At 42.9% G+C, this 648-nt stretch overlaps 1 protein-coding gene across 1 annotated transcript; it reads left to right on the forward strand.

The window, feature by feature from the left end:
- Positions 1-3: 3 nt before the first annotated feature.
- On the forward strand, positions 4-642 carry LOC140966231 (EIN3-binding F-box protein 1-like; the record flags this gene model as incomplete). Its single annotated transcript, XM_073426574.1, has 1 exon — positions 4-642. A coding segment is annotated over one exon (639 nt), but the record flags the coding sequence as incomplete, so codon positions are not given.
- Positions 643-648: the final 6 nt, after the last annotated feature.

Raw genomic sequence — 648 nt, forward strand, 5'->3', positions numbered from 1 at the left:
TCAATCAGTGATGAAGGGCTTTTGGAAATTGCAAGTGGAGCACGTTTTCTTGAGAAACTTGACCTATGTCATTGCCCTGCAATCACAGATAAAGGATTGTTTGCCATTGCGATGAACTGTCCCAATTTGATGTCAGTAACAATTGAGTCCTGCACAAACATTGGTAATGAAAGCTTGAAAGCTTTGGGCCATTACTGCCCTAACTTGAAGTGCATCACTGTTAAAAATTGCGCACTTGTAAGTGACCAGGGAATTGTGAGTCTGTTTTCATCAGCTGGTCATGTCTTGTTGAAAGCTAAACTTCAGGCACTTGACATCAGTGATGTTTCTCTTGCTGTTATTGGACACTATGGCAGCGCGATGACCAATCTTGCACTCCTTGACCTCCAGAATGTCAATGATAAGGGTTTCTGGGTTATGGGTAAGGGTCAAGGTTTGCAGAAGCTGAAAGTTTTATCCATTACTGCATGTAGAGGTATTTCTGATTCTGGGCTTGAAGCTTTGGGTGGTGGTTGCCCAAATCTGAAGTTGTTTGGACTCAGAAAAAATCTTCTTGTCTCAGATACTGGAATGGTGAAATTTGCCAGAGCTGCCGTGACACTAGAGAGTCTTCAATTGGAGGAATGCCACAGGATCACACAATGTGGA

The sequence above is a fragment of the Primulina huaijiensis genome, unplaced genomic scaffold (genome assembly GCF_012295235.1).
Source record: "Primulina huaijiensis isolate GDHJ02 unplaced genomic scaffold, ASM1229523v2 scaffold202353, whole genome shotgun sequence".
Lineage (NCBI taxonomy): Eukaryota > Viridiplantae > Streptophyta > Magnoliopsida > Lamiales > Gesneriaceae > Primulina > Primulina huaijiensis.